At 40.1% G+C, this 22,243-nt stretch overlaps 1 protein-coding gene across 2 annotated transcripts in view; it reads left to right on the top strand.

Annotated features, from left to right (window-relative positions):
• LOC126236737 (uncharacterized) overlaps positions 1–22,243 on the top strand; it is a 225,451-nt gene that overhangs the window by 148,778 nt on the left and 54,430 nt on the right. For both annotated transcript variants that reach the window (XM_049946267.1, XM_049946269.1), the window contains exons 12-14: positions 2,240–2,397; positions 7,148–7,307; positions 20,870–21,042. In XM_049946267.1, the coding sequence (XP_049802224.1) occupies positions 2,240–2,397; positions 7,148–7,307; positions 20,870–21,042 (491 nt within the window). The remainder of the gene's footprint in view (positions 1–2,239; positions 2,398–7,147; positions 7,308–20,869; positions 21,043–22,243) is intronic.

Genomic DNA, 22,243 nt, shown 5'->3' with positions numbered 1-22,243 from the left:
ATGACCTCATTGTCAGTGGGATGTTAAGCTGTAATCTTCATTTCAAGCTGTGCTACATGCTGATGACTGGATGTCTTGAGGTGAACCACTGAATAACAGGCACCTTGTACAACTCATTGTCATGTATGTCAGAACACATATGAGTAGTTCCCTAGCTTCTCCATGGCAGAAAGTGGTCTCCACAAACTCAAATAACACAACTCGTAATGGTTTTGTGAATAATGGAGTGAGTAAAGGTAACGTCTCCCCATAAAGATGAGATGTTGCAAGAGTGGTAGACACGTAAACAAGACTGAAAGTATTGTTAGCCACTGGTTAATGTCCTCCTCCAGGGATAACTAGTACAGAATAAAGGAGGGATGGCCGGGGAGGGGGGGGGGGGCGGGGGGGTCGTTGGTGGGAAGAATTGAATAGAGAGTGAGGGAGACTTTACAGAGCAGGGTGTGAGTGTAGACTGAGTGAACTAGAGAGAATGAGGACACAAATGGAGATGGGTGTGACAGGGTCTAGTGGACATTGTTGAAGCCAGAGGGATTGTAGGATTGGAACAACAGTTTCCATCTGTGTAGTTCAGAGAAGCTGGTATGAGGGGGATCCAGATGGCATGGGTTATGTAGCATCTGTTGAAGTCAAGCATATTGTGCTTAGCAACATGTTCTGCTGTTGACGGTCAATCCCATTTTTGGGCAAAGTTTGATCATGGCCATTCATTTGGATGCACAGCGTATTGATGGTTGTACCCACATAAAAGGCTGTGCAGCAATTGCAGTAGAGAGTGCCTCTGATGGAACTGTACATATGAGTGGGTGAATACTTGCATCTTCCACATGGGTATGAGCCACGTGACAAGGGGTAGGAAGTGGTTGTGGCATAAGGATGGACCAAGATCATTTGTAGGGTAGATGGATGGCAGAATTCTATTTTGAGAGGAGTGCAAGGATTGTGGGTGGGATCTTCTTCACTCCTGGATACAATGGTAAGTTGTTGAAGTCCTAGAGAAGAATAACTAGTTGTCCCAGTCCACAGTGATATTGAGTAATTAGGGTCATGCTCTGTTGCAGCAAGTTCATGGTGTGCTCAGAGGATTAAGGGCATGTGTGGGTGTAGCATGGGAGTTCTGTTTGTGGACTAGGTTTGAAGAACAATGACTGCGTGTAAAGGACTTAGAAAGACGCTCAGCAAGCTGGGCAAGGCATTGCTTGTCACTGCAGATGCGGTGTCCGTGGGTGACCAGACTAAGGAGAGAGAAGCTTTATACTGTGGAATGTATGGCAGCTATGGAATTGATGGTTAATAGGATAGATATGGACAGAGGTTTTGTGGAGTTATTGAAAGATGCAGGCCCAGGTACAGGAAGGTGGGATGCTGGACTGAGGAGAACCAGGTGAAACAGATAGAAGAGAAAGTGTTGATTCTGTGGAGGAGTGAGGATAGTATGATTACATGATTGCAGAACAATCAATGGAAGCAGTTACTTCGAATAAGATACCTAGGAGTATATGTACAGAGTTATTTAATGAGGAACCACCACATACAACTAATCACACGAAAAACAGATGCCAAACTCAGATTCATTGGAAAAATCCTCAAGAAATCTAGTTCATCAACAAAGAAGGTAGCTTACAAAACCCTCGTTCAACCAATACTTGAATATACCTTGTCAGTATGGTATCTGTATGAGATAGGATTGCCAGAGAAAGTAGAGAATATCTGAAGAAGGGCAGCATCTTTTGTTATAGGTTCATTTAAAAAGCAGAAAAGTGTCATGGAGAGGATCAACTAACTCCAGTGGCAGACTAGGCAAGAGAGGCAGTCTGCGTCAAAGTGTGATTTACTGTTAAGGTTCTGAGAGCGTACGTTCCTAGAAGAGTCAATAAATATATTGCTTCTTCCTACATATATTTCATGAAAGACCATGAAGGCAAAATTAGACAGATTTGAGCACAAATGGAGACTTACTGGCAATTGTTCTTCCTGCGAACCATTTATGTCTGGAGGAGGAAAGGGAGGAAGTGAGAGTGGTGTGTAAAGTACCATCCGCCACACATTGCAAGGTAGCATGTGAAGTATGGAGATAGATGTGGGTGGTGGTGGTGGTGGTGGTGGTGGTGGTGATGGGTGGTGATAACAACAGTAATTGTAAAAAGCAGAGCATTAGATAACTGTAAAGAACAGCATGACAAGTGTGTCTGCTGGTATTAAATGAGTCAACAACATTTAACCACTATTTTTCTTATAGGTCATCAGTGGAATGGAGTGAATGTGAGGTTATTGTACCCAGCTATTAAATGGCAGATGGTGAGTGCTGAAGGCATACATGAGGATAAAGGCCAGTTGTGGTTGTTCTCACGGGATGGCAATCTTTATTGCTCATCACCAGATCTGCATAATTTGCAGGTAAGTTTATGTGTTATAAAATTTTATGATCATTGTGCATAGAGCACAAAAAGTAATTTTACTAATATTTACAGTTTTGTAGCAGTGTGCATGAAAAACAAACAGTCATTTAAATTATTTTGAGCAAAGCAAAATTAATATTCTCTGATAAATTTGTGTGATGATGTTCTACTCTGAAGTAAGAGTATTTTTTTAATATTGGGCCACTTTCTCTCAACAGAGAAGTCATAATAATAAAAACAAAACAAGGCAAAAATAATAGCATTCACTCTGTATATAAGAAGTGTGTAGCACAAAATATCAAAATAATGATTTAATATTGGACTATTTTCTCTCAACAGAGAAGTCCTAATAATAAAAACAAAATGAGGCAAAAATAATAGCATTCACTCTGTATATAAGAAGTGTGTAGCACAAAAGATCAAAATAATGAGTGCTCATGTTTTGACTCCTAAGGAGACATTATATTTATGATATCTAATTCTTCTCACTGGTGTGGAAGCCTGTACCATTCATCTATCAGCAAAGTTTCTAATGAAGTTGGTCTCAAATTCAAATGGTGTAGATGCAGCTGATAACTGGTGTACAATGAGAATGCTTTTAATTATTTGTTATGTTTGTGTATTTAAGGTTTAATAACAGATAATTGTACATAAACTTATTCAACATTACTAAGGAAAAAACCTCCTAATATTTTGCACAAATATTCCTCTTCACCAAGTGCATTACTTCTCATTGAGTTAAAAAAAACTTATTGGTCTTTTTGGGAGTAATTTCAACAAAATTTGGATGCTTTCATGATTTGGTAGGCTCAGTGATTTGACAATCATGAAGTCTTGGTTATCCAGCTAGCAGTGTTTTTGTATTTAATGAGTGGATTGCTGTGGCACGTGCAAAAATGAGTAACGTCAGAAGGTCAGATATTGTGACCTCCATCTCTGTCATATTCCCAAAAACTCGAGGTGGGGTGGGGGTGTCTGAACCCTAAATGAGAATGTTGTGCCAACTAACCATCACACGTGTTGGAAACTTGCTTTTTCAGGGAAAACATTTCCTAGATAGTTGATGATTTGCCCAGACTGGTCCACCATCTCAACAGCAAATTTGTTGGTGAAGCTGCACGTCATTTCACTTCAGTGTTTGCACAATTTGAACTTGTAAGAATGCAAGTGAAGTCTACACAGTAGCTGGTGAACTGTTGCGCAGTAGCTGGTGACCTGTTGATTGAGAAATACTTAGTGCTCATGATAGTTGACGAACTGACCTTCATGTGCTTCTTTTGGAAATCTTTCTTTTCTCCTGTACCACATATGTGTTTTATGCAGGACCTGTCTATTTACACTTCCATTGGCTACAAACTTGTCATACGAAGCCTTAATTGTCTTGATGTCTTTTGGCTGAATTTCAAATTCATGTCAGAAATATCTTTGGACAGGAATGTTGATTTCATTTCAGCATACCAAACTGTGTGTTGGGCTCTCTCTGGATTTGCAGTCATTTCTGATAATTAATTAGCACCTGAAACAAAACAAAAGGAATTGTTTAGAACAAAATCTATGAAATATTTTGAGTTCGTGTGGACACCAGTACAGTAATTTCTCCATGAGAGTACTACATTCCCAATTTATATTTCATTTTGTTTATCTCTTATGAAATTCAGTTCTTCAATCCTGCAGAAACTTATTCCTACAGATGAGGTCACACTTTGCTATGCTGTCTTATGTTTTAAGGAATACAAAGGTCATTTATTGCTCAACACATAGGCATATTAAAATATGATCACATGGGTTTTTGACTTTGCTGAGCCATCTTTGTCTTGCTAACTGTGATCAGTATACTAAATAAACAATTTAGTTTAGTTGATGTAGACATCTCAGTATTTGCAACAATGCAGTTATATTTCTAACTCAGTACACTTGCAACAATGCAAGAAATTACTAAATATTTATTATAAGTATGTCTTAGTTACTTTAACAATATTCCATATGTTCAGTGTGGCCAGCTCATCAAAGTCTATTGTTAAAGCTGAATGAGAACTTGTTCTCTTAAGTACCCCGTCCACTTTTTCAAGAAAACGATTGCTGGCTGTTGTGTTGGGAAGTTTTAGCAGCTAAGAGTGCAGCATTAGGTCTCACATCATCTCAATTACCCCACACTGAGATAGTGTACCATCGAAACCATAATTGGTTCCAAATCTGAAGGTGCTTGTCAATGAACCACAACACTTAGAACTGAAAACACTTTTATTACTGACATTGATATACAGTTGGAGCAGAACTGTCTTCCAGTATGGAGAGTGCAGCTACTTATACAAACATTGAATATTCCAGAATACTAGTATTTATATAAAACATTGGATGTTCCAGAATATAAAAACAAGACAAGCATAAGATATTACAAGAATGTTTAAAAAAGGAAAAATAATAAATAACAAATATTTGTTGGTGGCCAGGTTTCAACTGTCTGCAGTGTGACAGCCACCAATGCTAACCACTGTGACACACACTATGCACCTTAAATCGTAGTAATATAGAAAATTTTGCAGCATTCTTGTGTTAGTGCAATGATGCTTCACCTTGATGAAGGTAGTTTACCTGAACCTTTATAATGTGTGGGAAGCATCAGTCCTACAACTTATCCTTTCTTTTGGTGCATGTAATTGTTTTCAGGGGTATGAGCCTTGGGGTGCAGTGTTGGGAGCAGGGCTTGAACATGGATGAATAAGGATATTGCATAGATAAGGTGGGCACAGGAATACCACTGTTAGAGTAGGGGGGAGAATATTTCTTGTTTCATTGTATGACAAGAGGTAATCAAAACCCTGGTGGAGAATGTGATTCAGTCGCTCTAGTGCTGGGAGGTACTGAGTCACATGGGGTCACATTTGTATTTAATGAGTGGATTGCTGTGGCACGTGCAAAAATGAGTAACGTCAGAAGGTCAGATATTGTGACCTCCATCTCTGTCATATTCCCAAAAACTCGAGGTGTCTAGTCAGTGGGTATGTGGGAGTATTTGTTCTGTCCAGTTCTCATTGACAATGTGTTTCAGTACCTGCTTGCTGTTGTTTCCCAGGTTTTTATATGTGGGAAAATGTCGATATTCAAATTAAATGACATACTTAAATTTCCTAGTCATGACTTTGATTTAATAAACTCCAAATATCTTTTTACAAAAACTGCAACCCTGATTAACTGCTACTAACTTGGAACTAACAGTAAACTAAACAGATGCCAACTTCATGAACCAGATGCCAACTTCATGAACACAGTTGCTGTGCTATCTGTAAAGTAAACAGACGCTAATTCGTGAACACATCTACTGTGCTGTAAATAATACCTTAACACTGGAAATGTATAAATTGATTATAGAAATCTTTACAGTAATTGACTTATAATGGAAAATTATCAGTTCACAACAGGTGCAACATTAACTTTACAAAATATACAAATGTATTTGACATAAACATATTTTGAGAGATGCATTTTCTATATGAAATTTTAACATAACATGTTTTGTAAACAATGACTTCTGAAAACTTTGAGTTATATTTTAATTACATAATTATTTTTGCTCCTAACATTTTTACATGATCTTGTACAAGGGCTAAATAATCTAGGATAGCTATCTTTTCCACCACTTTATAGTAACTACTTCTAAGCTGATGTGATGTTACCCTGTTGTTAATTTTATTCAATATAGTTGGGTTGCAAAATACTTTTGGCAACATTTGTAAGCACATACTGCATTAACCAATGAGTGACAAAATATAAACAGAAGTTAGAAGACTGTAAAGTGCTCAGCAATTGATATAGGGTAATGCACTAAAAGTATGGATCGTGTTGTATACTATTATTTTTCTCAGTCTGTTACATTATGTTGTTGTCTGTGGAGTTAAGGTCTGGTAGATATATTTTTGGACAAGGTGGTAAGAGTAATTTTGGTCTGCAAAGACTTCAGTGAGACCCTTGCATTTTCTCTCCTCTCCCCCCTTTCCTCATGATGTACCTAGCAGCCAACCACCCTGTCCCTACCACTTCCTTGCACCCTCCAAAGGCAGTATTACAGCATCTTCTCCCAGCAAGACCTGCTATCCTTCTCCTAGCCTGCCCTACACTACACCTCTTCTGAACTCCCACCATTCACCCCAGCCAAGATTGCTACTCAACCCAGTGGGAACCTAGCACCCAGAGTCCAAAGATTATTTACATTATATTACATTAACGTATGACAGCCATATTATTTTATACTTAGATTGACTTCCCTCAAAAGTTTCTTAACAGTGTTGTCCCGACACCCTGTTTCATATAACTGTCTATATAAATGAAGAATGTCGTTTGTAATTAGTATTCCAAAAATCTTTCATGATGTCTATCATCATGTAATTGTGAATTCAACCTACCTAAGAATTTCTTGTTATGATATGACTGGAGCTCATGCCATAATCAGTTGTAATAAGCTAACCATATTTCAGTTGTTATATTTGTTATGTGTAAAGTATTGATAACAAAAGTTTGCCATGTGATGAACTCTTTATTGTGTTACAGAATACCTTTTTTGAAGTTGATCATTGCATTTTTAGCAGTATGAGCTACTGACCAAAGTGGAAATCATCAGTGAATAGCAGTAAATTAAGTGCTGTCATGTTATCACCATTTTCCTTTGTGAATGCCAAAAATTCTGTGTGTTTGTTTGCATGCTCCAAATGTAAGAATGATCTGATGTCGGCAATTTTTTCCCGCACTGGTAGCCTTTGGAGTTGCCAAGTACTTCTCAAGTGGTGTGCCTTGCTGCCACACTGCGGGCAGCCTGGCTACTTACTGCTCAAGGGGAAGTCTTTATTCGACAGGGGCTCAGTGATACTTGCCATAATGGATATAATTGGAAACGACTTGATTTATCACAAATAGGTAACTTTCTTTCACGTTAAAATTTTTATTTTCTTGTGTATCTTTTGGGCGACTAATTGAGTTTGATGAAAATTATGTAAAGGTTACTCCAGCTATGGAAAATATGTATGATAATAAGTTGTTTGTGATTATAAATGATATTATTGCAATATTTTTATGAACTTGTTAAGCTGTTGGTGCTGTGGTTAAGACAGTGGAATTTATGTGTAAAGGGTGCCATTGTTAAGACACATGGGTTTGAGGTCCCCATCTGATCAGCCATATGTAATTGTCCCATGTTTCCCTAAATTTTAGGCAAATCCTTGGGAATTTCCTTAAAATTTCAGGAATTTTTGCATCTGGGAAAAATGCAGGGAAAACCTAAGGAATTTTTCATTGTTTTAGTTTTCAATTAAATTTTTGTAATTTTGGCTGGTAAGAACTGATGACTCTGACAAAGAATTTTACTTCAGCCTGCCACTGCACGATAACACTACAGTAATAAAACACAAATGAGAATATAACATCAAAATAAAACTTAAGTTGCAAAGAAAATGCGCCATTTACAGCAGCTAAACACAGTGCAGACCCAAGTGTGTGCTGACAGCAAAATGTGTCAAAGGCTTCAGGATGAAGAGTGTGCTATACTTCGCAACAACAAACTGGATTTTGACATCGCAACAGTGTACATTTCTAAAAGATGGTCGGAAAATATTGCAAATGATAATTTGAGAAGCATTATTTTCAAAGCAAATTTCCTTTTATGCAAGGTGATTTATGTTAATTGTGAAAATGTGCAATAAATTTCTTAAATCACTGAACATTAAATCTCATTCAAAACTTGACAATTTGGGGAACAATCACTTAGAAAAAATTTGGGCCCAGAAGACCAACTATTTATGCCATTGTTAAAAATTTCACTGGCGGATTTGTATGTGATGGATCGTTAATGGTAACATACATTAAAAAGGCCAAGCTTCAAGATTAGTTTTTCATATTTATTTTAGTTCTTTCATAGATTTCATATTGTGCAATAACAATGGCAAAAAGTATAAGTATCCTTCAGAAAAAAGTGTGAGGTGTGTTCTTGAGCAGTTTCACAAGTAATTGGCTTTCCTGTGGAAAAGTCGAAGTGCTCAGTGAAACATTTATTCGGCAATGTGACCCATGAAATGTTCGGTGCGCAGCAATGACATTTATAATCGTAGTTATCAGAAATATTCAACTGCTCCAATTTAAGCTGTGCTCATAGGAACGTGCCTAACCAACCCTCGGGAAAAACAGCAAAACAATTTGGTTACCAATATTATATATTAAAGCATAGGTTGTTGTTGTAACTATACTGTATCTATATTAATTTAAACCATTAACTTTTCCTATTTGTGTGTCAACTTACTTTACTTTCCATGTCCAGGCAAGACTATCTTAATTCTCTTCTCCCAAAACTCAGCTCCTTTAGTGACTTTGTCATTGCATAAAAATAAACCTTCCGCTGTACAAACAAAATTCATCTGAATATTGTTGTCATTGGCTCACTAGATCAAGTGGCACGAGTCAGTATTTGTACTTCTGTAATGCCCCCCTACCCAAAGTGCCTGGGAGTTGTACGCTAGTGTATAAAAACCTTTACAGTTCAAAGGATTGAGAAGTTTTACAGCTCAGAGGGAAAGTATATTGTCACTTAACACAGAAAAAATGTACTTTCACCTGGTCTGTATTTATTTTCACCTGGTTAAAGTGTAGTTTCACCTAGGTAAAGTGTATTTTTGAACAGAAAATCTGGGGAAAATCTCGGAATGTTTTTTTTCTTGTCCGCATACACACCCTGAACTTTTATTACATTTTTATTTAATTCTGTGTAATATTCTAGTGCAATAATATGAAAAGGGTAGATTGCTACTTACCGTATAGAAGAGATAGTGAGTCACAGCCCGGCACAGGAAGAGCTATATGTTTGAGCTTTCAGCCAAAAGACCTTCTTCTAAAGCAAATTCACACATCCACAACTAACCCAGACATGACCACTGTTTCTTTCCACTGAGGCCGGACTGTGAACAGGAAATGTCTAATGTGAGAAGCAATCTGTGGGTGGTGGGGGTAAGCAGGAGGCTGGGGCAGGGAAGGGATAGCAGGGTAGGGTGGGGGAAATGTGTAGTGCTACTTGTGGGAGCATGCATGCAGAGACATGGTGGGACAAGATAGCGCTGCTAGGTGCAGTGGTGAAGTTTGACTGGGGAAAGGGGAACAGAAAAGAAGAGAACTATATGAGGATGAAAAGGCTAGTGGGTTGGAATAGAAGGCTCTTCAGTGCTAGAGTGGGAGCATGGAAGGGAACAGATGGGTGAAGGACAAGGACTGCTGAAGGTTAAGACCAGGGGGATGGCTACGAAAATGTAAGATATGTTGCAGGGAGAGTTCTCGCCTGCGCAGGTCAGAAAAGCTGGTGTTTGCCCCCTCCCCCTCCTGCCCCCCTCCACAAACTTTATTGCATCCAACAGCCCTATCCTGTCCCCACCCATCCCCACATTCTCCCACAGGCAGCGCTAAACCAAACCGTCCCCCATTCCCACCTTGCTGTCCCTCTCCCTCCTTGCCGCAGCCTTCTCCTTACTCCCACCATGCACAGATTGCTTCTCTCATCAGACACAGTTGCTGTATGCAGTCCAGCCTCACTAGTTAAAGACAGTGATCGTGTGTGTGTGTGTGTTTTCTGCTTTAGAAGAAGGCCTTTTGGCTGAAGGCTCAAATGTATAACAGCCTTTTAGTTGTGTCTTTATACAACTCAGTTACTCCTGTATGTGGTGATTAGCAATCTATCCTTTCATAATATTGTTAGTATTCCAGCCTGCATTTTCCATTGTTTGATTCTGGCCCAATAAAGTAGACCAAAATACGGGTGTCTCACTCAAATCTCCCTGATTTCAAAGACACAGGGGGGGGGGGGGGGGGGGGAACAGTAGATATGACAATGAAAAATGGACCACATTGTAGAGCTTCTCAAAGAATTTATTTATTTATCATCAACACACCCTTACATGTGAACCACTTGTAGCATGAAGAATATTGAGTCTATATTCAATTTCTTGCCAAGTTCTTTATAACATTTCCTTTGTTATTGTTGCAATCACATTAGTGATACAATGTCGCAACGCAGGAATATCGTCCATTTTGGTCGCATACATGCGGTCCTTCACGAATCCCCACATGAAGAAATCAAGTGGCATAATGTCGGGTGAATGTGGTGGCCAGACAATGGGTCCTCCACGTCCAATCCAATGATTGGGAAATTTCCTATCCAGAAACTTGTGAACAGCTGTTGACCAATGCGGCAGAGCTCCATCTTGTTGACAAATGATGTTGGTTTGCAAGTCTTGTATCTGAGGTACACAAACTGCTCCTACATGTCCAGATACACTGTTTGTCCCGCAAAGAAGAACGGTCTAACAATCCTGTCGTGCATCAGCCCACACCAGGTGTTTACTTTAGGGCTATCACGAACATGTTCAATGACAACATGCGGATTTTGCGATCCCCAAATCTGAACATTATGCCTATTAACCCTTCTTGATAGATGAAAGGTTGCCTCGTCTGAGAATAAACATCTTTCCAGGAAGCTGGCATCCATATCAATACGCTGTAGCATATCTGCAACAAATTGTTGTCGGCGTGGTTTGTCGTTCAGCATCAGATGTTGCAGAATTTGCACTTTCTAAGCACACATATGAAGTTGCTGGTGAACTACATGATGTAATGTTGATCGAGGTACATCAAGTTGCCTCGATGCTTGATGAATTGACTTCTGTGGACTTCTGAGAAACATTTGTCTGATGTCGTCCATTGTCTCTTCTGAAACTCTGTAACGTGCACTGCCAGAATGTTTCAGAACACTTCCTATTGCCAGAAACTTCGTATACCATCCTTAATTGTTTTCACATCAGGTGAATCACATTCATACGCACAATGATAATTTCTTTGCACAGTAATCGGCGATTTTGTTTCTACAAACCACACTACGTCTTGCACATGCTGCTGTGGAGTCTCCATTTTCACTTCATGCAAAGATGACACTTCTGACATGGGAATATAAATTCGTTTAGATGCTCTACAATGTGATGCATTTTTCATTGTCATATCTGCTGTGGTTTTTCTCTCCCGGGTCCTTGAAATCAGGGAGGTTTGAGTGGGACACCCTGTATAAGTTTTTTATCTGTTGTCTTACTTATTAATTACATTACAAAATGTGTCATTGGGTACATTGTAGGGGATGTAGAATAATCAGTTCTGTGTAGTTTTATAACAGTATATTTTGTCAGCATGTTTTTGTGTATTTTGTGCACAATAAAAATGGAACTGAATTTTGTTTGACACATTTGTGAAAGTTGCAAACATTTCTTCATATACGAGGGTAATCCCAAAAGTAATGTCTCCTATTTTTTTTATAAGTACAGAACTCTGTTTGTGTGGCAGTTGGTCACACTGTTATGAAGAGTGCTTCATGCGCTGTGTGTAAACATGCCCACGCCTTGCTGACGTGCTCAGTTTTGGCTTGGCAACCATTGAGAATGGAGCTCCCATTGGATGCTACCGCCAAGTGTGAGTTGCACGCAGTTATTTGGTTTTTGACTGCAAAGGGCACTGCACCAATTGAAATCCATCGCCAATTGACGGAAGTGTATGGTGAGTCGTGCATGGATGTCAAAAATGTTCGTAATTGGTGCAGAGAGTTTGCAGCTGATCGGACTGAAATTCATGACGAACAAAGGAGTGGGAGACCATCAATTTCTGAGGAGACAGTGTTGCAGGTTGAGCAAAGCATGCGTGAAGATTGGTGGATCACCCTAGATGATCTCTGCACGTTGGTTCTTGAGGTTTCCCGAAGCACCACTATCAGAATTTTAATGGAAACATTGCACTACCAGAAGGTGTGCACAAGATGGGTGCTACTCATGCTGACTGAGGACCACAAGTGGCAACGAGTTGATGCTTCCCGTCCATTTCTTCACCACTTTGCAGCCGAACAGGACAACTTTCTGGACTCAATTGTCACGGGTGACGAAACCTGAGCATACCACTTTACACCTGAGACCAAGCAACAATAACGCCAGTGGCAGCATCCTTCTTCGCCAAACCCGCGGAGGTGGCGGCGCGGTGGTATGACATGGGCATACAAAAACTGTCACAGCGTCTACAAAAATGCATCGACAGTAATGCTGATTATGTCGAAAAATAGCTAAATCTTCAAGCTGTAAACTGATGTAAACCATTGTATAAATAAACAGGTATATGTACTTACAAAATAATAAGAGACCTTACTTTTGGGATTACCCTCGTACTTAAATTTAGTCTAGTTGTGCTGTTTATGTTTCCCGTGAAATATCAGCCATGTGTAGAAAGTTGGAATTTCTTCTATTATTTGCACTGAGAAAGAGCTGGCACACTAAACAGTATTTGCCTTGTGGTCTTAGATTGACTTCTCTTGTCGCAACAGACTATTAAAATCCAGTGTGCATTCAGTTTCAATCATTTTGTTGGAGTGCTTTAAAGGTATGGTTACAAGGTAAATCACAAGTACTGCCACATTTTGCTTTCATTTCTCTCTCTCTCTCTCTCTCTCTCTCTCTCTCTCTCTCTATATATATATATATATATATATATATATATATATATATATATATATATTATTCACGTTTGGGCCCTACTGGACCACGCGAAGTACAATCACGGGGCATTCAGTTATTTTCTTTTAGACTTTCTCTCTGCCCAAATTGTTTTCATTCTCTCGGAATGAGCTCTTTTCCTTTCATCAGACCATGTGGTTCCAGTTTTCTTTGGTTTTTCAGCTTGACCAACTACCCAGTCATGAATTTTTTTCCTAAATAATTTTCTGTCTTGAATTTCATCTTGTTTTATATATATATATATATATATATATATATATATATATATATAACCAAAGATGATGTGACTTACCGAACGAAAGCGCTGGCAGGTCGATAGACACACAAACAAACACAAACACACACACAAAATTCAAGCTTTCGCAACAAACTGTTGCCTCATCAGGAAAGAGGGGAAGGAGAGGGAAAGACGAAAGGATGTGGGTTTTAAGGGAGAGGGTAAGGAGTCATTCCAATCCCGGGAGCGGAAAGACTTACCTTAGGGGAAAAAAGGACAGGTATACACTCGCGCGCACACACACACACGTATCCATCCACACATATACAGACACAAGCAGACATATTTAAAGACAAAGAGTTTGGGCAGAGATGTCAGTCGAGGCAGAAGTGAAGAGGCAAAGATGATGTTGAATGACAGGTGAGGTATGAGTTGCGGCAACTTGAATGAAGATCACCTTGTGGCTAAACATGCCTTGGTGCACGGCCAGCACATCTTGGCACAGTGTTACACCGTCCGGGTTATCTGGATACTTCCCACCAACACCAACCTATCCGAACTCCGGAGATGGGAACTTGCTCTTCAATATATCCTCTCTTCCCGTTACCCACCAGGCCTCAATCTCCGCAATTTCAAGTTGCCGCCACTCATACCTCACCTGTCATTCAACATCATCTTTGCCTCTTCACTTCCGCCTCGACTGACATCTCTGCCCAAACTCTTTGTCTTTAAATATGTCTGCTTGTGTCTGTATATGTGTGGATGGATATGTGTGTGTGTGCGAGTGTATACCTGTCCTTTTTTCCCCCTAAGGTAAGTCTTTCCGCTCCCGGGATTGGAATGACTCCTTACCCTCTCCCTTAAAACCCACATCCTTTCGTCTTTCCCTCTCCTTCCCTCTTTCCTGATGTGAAAGCTTGAATTTTGTGTGTGCAGGGTGTGGTAGATAAGTAATGAGACTGGCCGCCGCGCGGCGCCCCAGTCGCTCGCAGGGCGGTCTCCACCTGTACGTCACGTGGTGGGGGATCTGAGCTAACAATAGAACCCGTTCGCAGTCGCGTCGGAGCTCTGGTGCAGTGAGAGTCGAGCTTCGCGTATTACATTGTTTGTGTGCCCGTGACACTTGTGAAAACACTGAAGATGGATCGCTCGATAGAACAGCGGTATGCAATCAAATTTTGCTTTCGCTTGGGCAAAACTGCGTCGGAAACTTTTGCTATGATTACGGAGGCCTACAAAGAAGACTCCCTATCAAGAGCTCAAGTGTTCCGGTGGTTTAATGAATTTAAAAACGGGAGGGAATCCGTTGAAGATATGGAACGATCTGGACACCCTTCAACGAGTCGTGTGGATGAAACGGTGGCCAAAGTGAAAGAACTCCTGGACTCCGACCTTTGTTTAAGTCTCAAAATGATCGCCGATGAGGTCTCCGTGAATAAATTTATGGTTCACCAAATTGTTACGCAAGATTTGATGATGAGGAAAGTTTGCGCAAAATTGGTTCCCCGAGTGCTCACCGCCGAACAAAAGCAACGAGTGGACGTTTGCCGTGAGATGTTGAATGATTTGGAAAATAATCCACACTTTTTAGACAATGTAGTAACAGGCGACGAATCGTGGACATTCCAGTACGACCCGGAGATGAAAGCCCAGAGCTCGGAGTGGCACACACCGGCATCCCCACGGCCGAAGAAAGCAAGAATGTCGAAGTCCTGTATCAAGACAATGCTGATTGTGTTTTTCGACAAGCGGGGGTTAATTCACAAAGAGTTTGTCCCTCAGGGGAAGACTGTCAATGCCGAATTCTACAAAGAAGTCCTTCAGCGATTGCACAGAGCCGTCAAACGGAAGCGACAGGACCTTGCTCAACGCTGGCGTCTCCACCACGACAAAGCTCCAGCGCACACAGCGTTCCTCGGGACCTCCTACTTGACCCGAATTGGAGTTGAAGTTTTGCCACAGCCACCATACAGCCCTGACTTGAGTCCTCCTGATTTCTTCCTATTTCCAAAGGTCAAAAGATGCCTGAAGGGTCATTGTTTCGACGATATTCCGAACATCCAACGTGCTGTCACGAAGGCACTAACTGGGATAACTCAAACGGACTACAGTGGGGCCTATGAAGCTTGGAAAATGCGCTGGCAACGTTGTGTCGACGACCAAGGCGAGTACTTTGAAGAATATTAACGTTTTGTACAAATTGGATCAATAAATTTGTTTTTCTAGACTGAGTCTCATTACTTATCTACCACACCCTGTATGTTTGTGTTTGTTTGTGTGTCTATCGACGTGCCAGCGCTTTCGTTTGGTAAGTCACATCATCTTTGTTTTTAGATATATTTTTCCCATGTGGAATGTTTCCCTATATATATATATATATATATATATATATATATATAGTGTGGATGGATGTGGATATGTGTGGATGGATATGTGTGTGTGTGCGAGTGTATACCTGTCCTTTTTCCCCCTAAGGTAAGTCTTTCCGCTCCCGGGATTGGAATGACTCCTTACCCTCTCCCTTAAAACCCACATCCTTTCGTCTTTCCCTCTCCTTCCCTCTTTCCTGATGAGGCAACAGTTTGTTGCGAAAGCTTGAATTTTGTGTGTATGTTTGTGTTCGTTTGTGTGTCTGTCGACCTGCCAGCACTTTCATTTGGTAAGTCACATCATCTTTGTTTATATATATATATATATATATATATATATATATATATATATATATATATATATATATATATATATATATATATATATGTGAGGTGTGAGTGGCGGCAACTTGAAAGTAGCGGAGATTGAGGCCTGGTGGATAACGGGAAGAGAGGATATATTGAAGAGCAAGTTCCCATCTCCGGAGTTCGGATAGGTTGGTGTTAGTGGTCATTCCCACATAGAATGCGTCACAGTGTAGGCAGGTCAGTTGGTAGATCACGTGAGTGCTTTCACACGTGGCTCTGTCTTTGATCGTGTACACCTTCCGGGTTACGGGACTGGAGTAGGTGGTGGTGGGGTGCATGGGACAGGTTTTACACCGGGGGCGGTTACAAGGGTAGGAGCCAGAGGGTAGGGAAGGTGGTTTGGGGATTTCATAGGGATGAACTAAGAGGTTACGAAGGTTAGGTGGACGGCGGAAAGACACTCTTGGTGGAGTGGGGAGGATTTCATGAAGGATGGATCTCATTTCAGGGCAGGATTTGAGGAAGTCGTATCCCTGCTGGAGAGCCACATTCAGAGTCTGATCCAGTCCCGGAAAGTATCCTGTCACAAGTGGGGCACTTTTGTAGCCTCTTAGTTCATCCCTATGAAATCCCCAAACCACCTTCCCTACCCTCTGGCTCCTACCCTTGTAACTGCCCCTGGTGTAAAACCTGTCCCATGCACCCTCCCACCACCACCTACTCCAGTCCTGTAACCCGGAAGGCGTACACGATCAAAGGCAGAGCCACGTGTGAAAGCACCCACGTGATTTACCAACTGACCTGCCTACACTGTGAAGCTTTCTATGTGGGAGTGACCAGCAACAAACTGTCCATTCGCATGAATGGACACAGGCAGACAGTGTTTGTTGGTAATGAGGATCACCCTGTGGCTAAACATGCCTTGGTGCACAGCCAGCACATCTTGGCACAGTGTTACACCGTCCGGGTTATCTGGATACTTCCCACTAACACCAACCTGTCAGAACTCCGGAGATGGGTACTTGCCCTTCAGTATATCCTCTTCTCTCGTTATCCGCCAGGCCTCAACCTCCGCTAATTTCAAGTTGACGCCGCTCATACCTCACCTGTCTTTCAACAACATCTTTGCCCCTGTACTTCTGCCTCGACTGACATCTCTGCCAAATCTCTTTGCCTTTACAAATGTCTGCTTGTGTCTGTGTATGTGTGGTTGGATATGGGTGAGTGTGCGAGTGTATACCTGTCCTTTTTTCCCCCTAAGGTAAGTCTTTCCGTTCCCGGGATAGCACTTTCGTATGCTAAGTCACGTACCAAACGAAAGCGCTGGCAGGTTGATAGATACAGAAATAAACATAAACATACACACAAAATTCAAGCTTTCGCAACCAACGGTGCTTCATCAGGAAAGACGGAAGGAGAGGGATAGACGAAAGGATGTGGGTTTTAAGGGAGAGGGTAAGGAGTCATTCCAATCCTGGGAGCGGAAAGACTTACCTTAGGGGGAAAAAAGGACAGGTATACACTCGCACGCACACACACATCCATCCGCACATACACAGACACAGACAAATGTCTGCTTGTGTGTGTGTGTGTGTGTGTGTGTGTGTGTGTGTGTGTGTGTGTGCGTGCGTGCGCGTGCGCGTGTGCGTGTGCGTGTGCGTGTGTGTGTGTGTGTATAGCTGTGCTTTTTCCCCCTAAGGTAAGTCTTTCCGCTCCCGGGGTTGGAATGACTCCTTACCCTCTCCCTTAAAACCCACATCCTTTCGTCTTTCCCTCTTCTTTCCTCTTTCCTGATGAAGCAACCGTTGGTTGCGAAAGCTTGAATTTTGTTTGTATGTTTGTGTATCTGTCAACCTGCCAGCGCTTTCGTTTGGTAAGTCACATCATCTTTGTTTTTAGATATATTTTTCCCACATGGTTATATATATTTTTGGAAGCTGAAACATTACCAGTCGCACATTCATAATATTACTAAAATGTAATGTCAGCCAACAGTCCAATTACAAATAATCAACCGAATAATGACTAAAACAACAGTATGTATGCAATAAGTGAAGAAATGTGTTTTAAAAAAAATTTCTTTGTATATTTCAATGTTAAATAACTTTATTATGCTCAAATGACAGAACCAGCAGAGAATATTTGTCCCCTGCATTTCTTATAATATGAGAGTCCTTTTCATTCTTGGGTCTGCATGATCTGTCCTTTCTTTTTAGCCATCTTTAACCCATCTCTCTCTTCTCCCCAATGAAGGAACTAATAGGTCCAAAAGCTAAGATTTTTTATTTTACTATGTGTATATCAATTTCATTAGAACTGCTGATAACCTTGGGAGAGCCAGCCCTGGGAAAACTCTACCACCTGGTGAGTAAGATGTGTTAGACAGGCGAAATACCCTCTGACTTCAAGAAGAATATAATAATTCCAATCCCAAAGAGAGCAGGTGTTGACGGATGTGAAAATTACCAAAATATCAGTTTAATAAGCCACGGCTGCAAAATACTAACACGAATTCTTTACAAATGAATTGAAAAACTGGTAGAAGCTGACCTCAGGGAAGATCAGTTTGGATTCTGTAGAAATGTTGTAACACGGGAGATAATACTGACCCTATGACTTATTTTAGAAAATAGATTAAAGAAAGGCAAACCTACGTTTCTAGCATTTGTAGACTTAGAGAAGGCTTTTGACAATGTTGACTGGAGTACTCTCTTTCAAATTCTGAAAGTGGCAGTGGTAAAATACAGGGAGTGAAAGGCTATTTACAATTTGTACAGAAACCAGATGGCAGTTATAAGAGTCAAGGGACATGAAAGGGAAGCAGTGGTTGGGAAGGGAGTGAGACAGGGTTGTGGCCTCTCCCTGATGTTATTCAATCTGTATATTGAGCAAGCAATAAAGGAAACAAAAGAAAAATTCGTAGTAGGAATTAAAATCCATGGAGAAGAAATAAAAACTTTGAGGTTCACCGATGACATTGTAATTCTGTGGGAGACATTAAAGGACCTGGAAGAGCAGCTGAACGGTATGAACAGTGTCTTGAAAGGGGGATATAAGGTGAACATCAACAGAAGTAAAACGAGGATAATGGAATGCAGTCGAATCAAATCGGGTGATGCTGAGGAAATTGGATCGGGTGATGCTGAGGAAATTAGATTAGGAAATGAGATGCTTTTTAAAGTAGTAAAGGAGTTTTGCTATTTGGGGAGCAAAATAACTGATGATGGTCAAAGTAGATAGGATATAAAATGTAGACTGGCAATGGGAAGGAAAGCATTGCTGAAGAAGAGAAATTTGTTGACATCGAGTAAAGATTTAAGTGTCAGGAAGTCGTTTCTGAAAGTATTTGTATGGAGTGTAGCCATGTATGGACGTGAAATGTGGACGGTAAATAGTTTAGATGAGAAGAGAATAGAAGCTTTTGAAATGTGGTGCTTCAGAAGAATGCTGAAGATTAGATGGGTAGATCACATAACTAATGAGGAGGTACTGAATAGAATTGGGGAGAAGAGAAATATGTGGCACAACTTGACTAGAAGAAGGGATTGGTTGGTAGGGCATGTTCTGAGGCATCAAGGGATCACCAATTTAGTATTGGAGGGCAGCGTGGAGGGTAAAAATCATAGAGGGAGACCAAGAGATGAATACACTAAACAGATTCAGAAGGATATAGGTTGCAGTAGGTACTGTGAGGTGAAGAAGCATGCACAGGATAGAGTAGCATGGAGAGCTGCATCAAGCCAATCTCTGGACTGAAGACCACAACACATGTTTATAAGTTGACAGTACTAAAATTTTTGGCTCCTGATTGTAATTAGTGGCCAACAATCCTGCCTCATAATTTTATAGTTTTCTGAAGTGAATTTGCCTTTTGATTTAATAATTAGTAAAAAAAATAACAATTTTTGTAGTATTAATATTTTTCATTAGGTTTATTATATTTTTGTTTGTTTATGGAAATGGCTTGTAACATAATCTGTATAGTTTACTGATGTATGTAAATAACAGAAAGAGTAAATGTAACAACTTACTGTATAATCAAGGAAGTATTTCTGTTCCACCAAGGGCTTACCACTACATGACTTGTGTATCTGATTTATCGTATTACTGTTACACTTTTATTATATGTAATAATCATTTCCTTTCATGAATGAAATTTGTAGTAAAGCTCTTGGTATAATCCAATCAGTTGAAACAAAAATACCAGATTTTTAATTAATCATGTTTATCCATATCTGAACCGTTAACTCCTGCAATAACTTTTTCAGAATATATTTTGCTCTGATGAATATATTAAAGATGTTTCTGGCAGAATGCAAATACGTTAGTAGTAAAGAAGATCATTTACCAAAAAGCCAAGCTTGGAGTTAAAACAGGTGCACAAAATAGAATGCAAATGTTGCTGGCAGATGCAGTGGGGTGAGGAGTTGCGTCATATTGGGTGGGTAGAGGGAGAAAGGAGTAGGAAGCAAGGGGAGGGGCTATTGGCGTGGAGAGATACAGTAGGATACGAATACTGGAGGGAGGGGTGGGAGGAGGAGGAGGAGGAGGAGGAGGAGGAGGAGGAGGAGGAGGAGGAGTTGGACAGATAGAGGGAGAAGAGGAGATGGACAGAGAGATGGGGAGGAGGAGTTGGTCTGAGAGAGAGAGAGAGAGAGAGAGAGCAAAATTTGTGCAACATGTGATATATACACACGCGGGTGTAGCCGTGGGTAAAAAGTTAATGATTACGTAAAATTTAGTTAGTGATTTTGATAGCTTGAGCTATATAAAATTATTGATTTAAATTATATATTTTGAACTACAATCAAAAATCTCCCTGCACTTTCGAGTTGATTTCTCCAATCCTAGTGTAACTTGTAGCCGTAGTAGTTTCCCATTACATGTGGGTCCATTTGGAAAAATCTGTCATTTTATTATTTTAGATTTTCATTTCAGTTATTGTTTTACCTGGAACGTGAAACTGCTCTATCTCCTTTTTCCTGAAAACACTGACTTTGACTGTTCCAGATAATGTTCGGTTCACTCATGTGTCTTGTGGGCGAGATGTCATCTGGGCGTGTGATGCACAAGGAGATATTTATATGGCATTTGGAATTCCTCAATCTGTTTCAAGTTCCACGTTCTCTCCTGCGTGGATACCAACAGATGAAAGAACTCATACCAAGATTCATTTTGTCAAAGTGAGCATTTGGATGTGAACTCAGATTACTTTTTATTTTCTCCTGTCTGAGATATTGAAAAAAATATAAATTTAGAATTTTCATTAAAAATAATAGTAATAGCAAAAAAATTGTAAAAAGCCATTTACAATTAATGTAGGGCTGTAGAAATAATATGGTATATCACAACACAAATGCTTAGGTACTGTACAGGATGTCCCAGGAGGAATGGTCAATACTCTTGGATGTGACAGGAATGATCATTTGAAGTAAAAAAGTCTAGAAAACATGGGCTGTAAAGAACATGCCTTAAGAGCTGTGGGCACTTCTTCAGTAGAAGGGATGTGTTTCACAGTAGTGAAATGAAAAAGTACACATAAGATGTGGACTTGAAAGGTTTGAAACTGTGAAATGAAACTCTTCTGCTGTAAGTCCTTTGCTTTCCAATTTTTGGGAGAAGGTAATATGGATCACAACAAGAAAAATTTTAGTGAAAACGGGCTCTAAAATGTAGACCTTAAGAGTTATGAGTACTTCTTCATTAGAAGAGAGATGTTTCACAATAGCAAAGGTGAACAAGTGATCATAGCTCTTGAGATATACAGTTCAGAGCCCATGTTTACAGAACACTTTTTCCGCCCATACTACCATCTCTCGGGCAGATAGTTTCTTTGCTTCGAATGATCATTCCTGTCACATCCCTTCATATTGACCATTACTCCTGGGACACCCTGTATGGATGATTGTGGGCTTAGTGGTTTCTTTTGCTTTCCAATAATCATTTCATTTTCATAATGTAATTTATAATACACATAAATACTGAAGTGAAGAAGTAAAAGTATGGGTGGTACTCTTCAAAACCAGGCAGGGGCAAAATGGATAGTTTATGAAGCTATGGCTATGTATTGTAGACTATAAGAGCCATTAGTTATCTATAATAACGTAATAAAGTATGCAGCATTAAAGGTATGGAGATTATTTGTCAGTCTTTACATCGATTCTTTTATGTTGTACTTCAGATAAGCAGCTGAACACAATTTATTATTTTTATTAGATCTTTCAGGGTTTCTTAGTGAAATTGATGATTTAAAAGTTCCTGGCTTTTCAGTTGAGTTAATTTTGTCATTTTATTTATGCAGTATTTTCACAATGACCTTAGTTATTGTCTTCAGGTATCTAGTGCAGATTTTGGAGCTTGCTGTTTGAACTCCAATGAATATTT

The sequence above is a fragment of the Schistocerca nitens genome, chromosome 2 (assembly GCF_023898315.1).
Source record: "Schistocerca nitens isolate TAMUIC-IGC-003100 chromosome 2, iqSchNite1.1, whole genome shotgun sequence".
Classification (NCBI taxonomy): domain Eukaryota; kingdom Metazoa; phylum Arthropoda; class Insecta; order Orthoptera; family Acrididae; genus Schistocerca; species Schistocerca nitens.
The sequence above is the reverse complement of the archived record's forward strand: the minus strand, read 5'-3'. Positions and strand labels throughout refer to the sequence as shown.